Source organism: Pelobates fuscus, chromosome 1 (genome assembly GCF_036172605.1).
Source record: "Pelobates fuscus isolate aPelFus1 chromosome 1, aPelFus1.pri, whole genome shotgun sequence".
Classification (NCBI taxonomy): Eukaryota; Metazoa; Chordata; class Amphibia; order Anura; family Pelobatidae; genus Pelobates; species Pelobates fuscus.
The window spans coordinates 491,251,923-491,253,594 of NC_086317.1; the positions used below are offsets into that span (position 1 = coordinate 491,251,923).

Below are 1,672 nucleotides of genomic sequence, written 5' to 3' on the forward strand. Positions count from 1 at the left end.
AAGGTCAGGGACTAATGAAAGTATTTAGAAAATTGGGCAGACTAAATGGGCCGAATGGTTCTTATCTGCCGCCCCATTCTATGTTTCCTTTACCTTGTTATTATCTATCATTCTGTCAGGTATTATCCTCCATATTTTCAATGAGTTCTTACCCCCATATTGTCATTTGATTAGTTATTGGCCAGCAGTTAGTTATTACCCTGCATGTTGTCAGTTAGTTAATTACCATCCTTATTGTAAGTTAGTTGAACAGAAAAAGTTCTGTTAATGCGCGAATGTATTGAAGATGATAAGAGCGTCTTTCTATTACTCCAAGTTTTTACGAGACACTCTCTAATCTCTTTAACCCGTAGCCCATAGATAAATGGGTTTAATGTGGCTGGTATCACAAGGTATACTGCACTAAACAAGTTTTGTACATCATATGAAATAGATTGTGATGCTCTGTACACAATGGAAGATGAAAGGGCACTAGTATAGATCAACACAACCACTGACAGATGGGTACTACAGGTGTGGAGGGCTTTGTGCCGGGCTTTACCAACAACAATTTTCATGGCAGCGTACAAAATGTTTATATAAGATACCAGGACGAAAATGACATCTCCCACCGTCACAAAGACCCTCACCACCATCCCTACGACTTGTGGCACAGAAATATCACCACATGCCAGGTTCATGAGTCCCATATTCTCACACGCAAAATTCAAGATAATGTTCGATTCACAGAAATGGACTCTGGAAGCTAAAATGACCAATGGTGTCACCAGGATCGTGCTCCGCACTGTCCCGACCAAAATCAACCTGCCCAGGAAGTCATTGGTCATGATATCATGATAGCGGAGAGGCCTGGAAATTGCTAAATACCTGTCGAGAGCCATGAGTAAAATGACTCCCGATTCAAATACAGCAAAGAAATACATTGTAAACATCTGCAGCAGACAGCCGAGCAACGAAATCCGGTTCCACTGGAACGCTAACTCTAGGAGAAATTTCGGCAAGATGGCAGTTGTGTTTGAGATGTTAACAGCAAACAGGAGGGCAATGAGGAAATACATGGGAGAATGGAGGGACTTTTCCACCCAGATCCTGTGTATGATAAGAGAGTTACCGGTGAGGATCACCACATAAATGGAAAGAAAGGGAATAACCAGGATTTGCCTTGTTTTAGCGATCCCGGGAAAACCAAGAAGAACAAATTCTGAGTGAGAGAAGCCTAACGTCTGATTTGGGTTCAATATTTCCATCATGAATCTTCTGGGGCCATTATACAACGATCAATGCCACTCTGAGAAAGGAAGACATTTGTAAATTACTATTTAGTGTAATCATTATGATCTTTTTTTTTTTTTTTATAAATTCTTTATTTTGAAAGATTTTTGTTTTATGGGGTGGGGGTACAGAAAAGAAAACGGGAGGTTAAGGTTTGTAGTACAAATTTCACAGAACAGACTTGTGCGTTTAACAGTAGGCAAACATTTCAAGCATATACATAATTTATCTGTTGGTGGTGTCCACCTGCTTTGATTGCAAATAAACCTTTTCTACATTTGGTCGATGTCTGTTGTTTTTGTTTAGGGATTGGGGTGGGGAATAGAAATGAGAAGGGTGGGGGGTAGGGTGCATAGTCCTTAACTTTGCGTATCAGGCATTGTACCAATGGTGATTACTT

General features: G+C 40.3%; 1 protein-coding gene across 1 annotated transcript; it reads right to left on the bottom strand.

The window, feature by feature from the left end:
* Positions 1-218: 218 nt before the first annotated feature.
* On the bottom strand, positions 219-1,247 carry LOC134586154 (olfactory receptor 52K1-like). Its single transcript, XM_063441663.1, has one exon. It carries the CDS (start codon positions 1,245-1,247, stop codon positions 219-221), a length of 1,029 nt encoding a protein of 342 aa, XP_063297733.1.
* Positions 1,248-1,672: the final 425 nt, after the last annotated feature.

Coding starts and splice junctions, on each gene's coding strand:
- LOC134586154 (XM_063441663.1), bottom strand. CDS start 1,247: ATGGAAATATTGAACCCAAATCAGACGTTAGGCTTCTCTCACTCAGAA.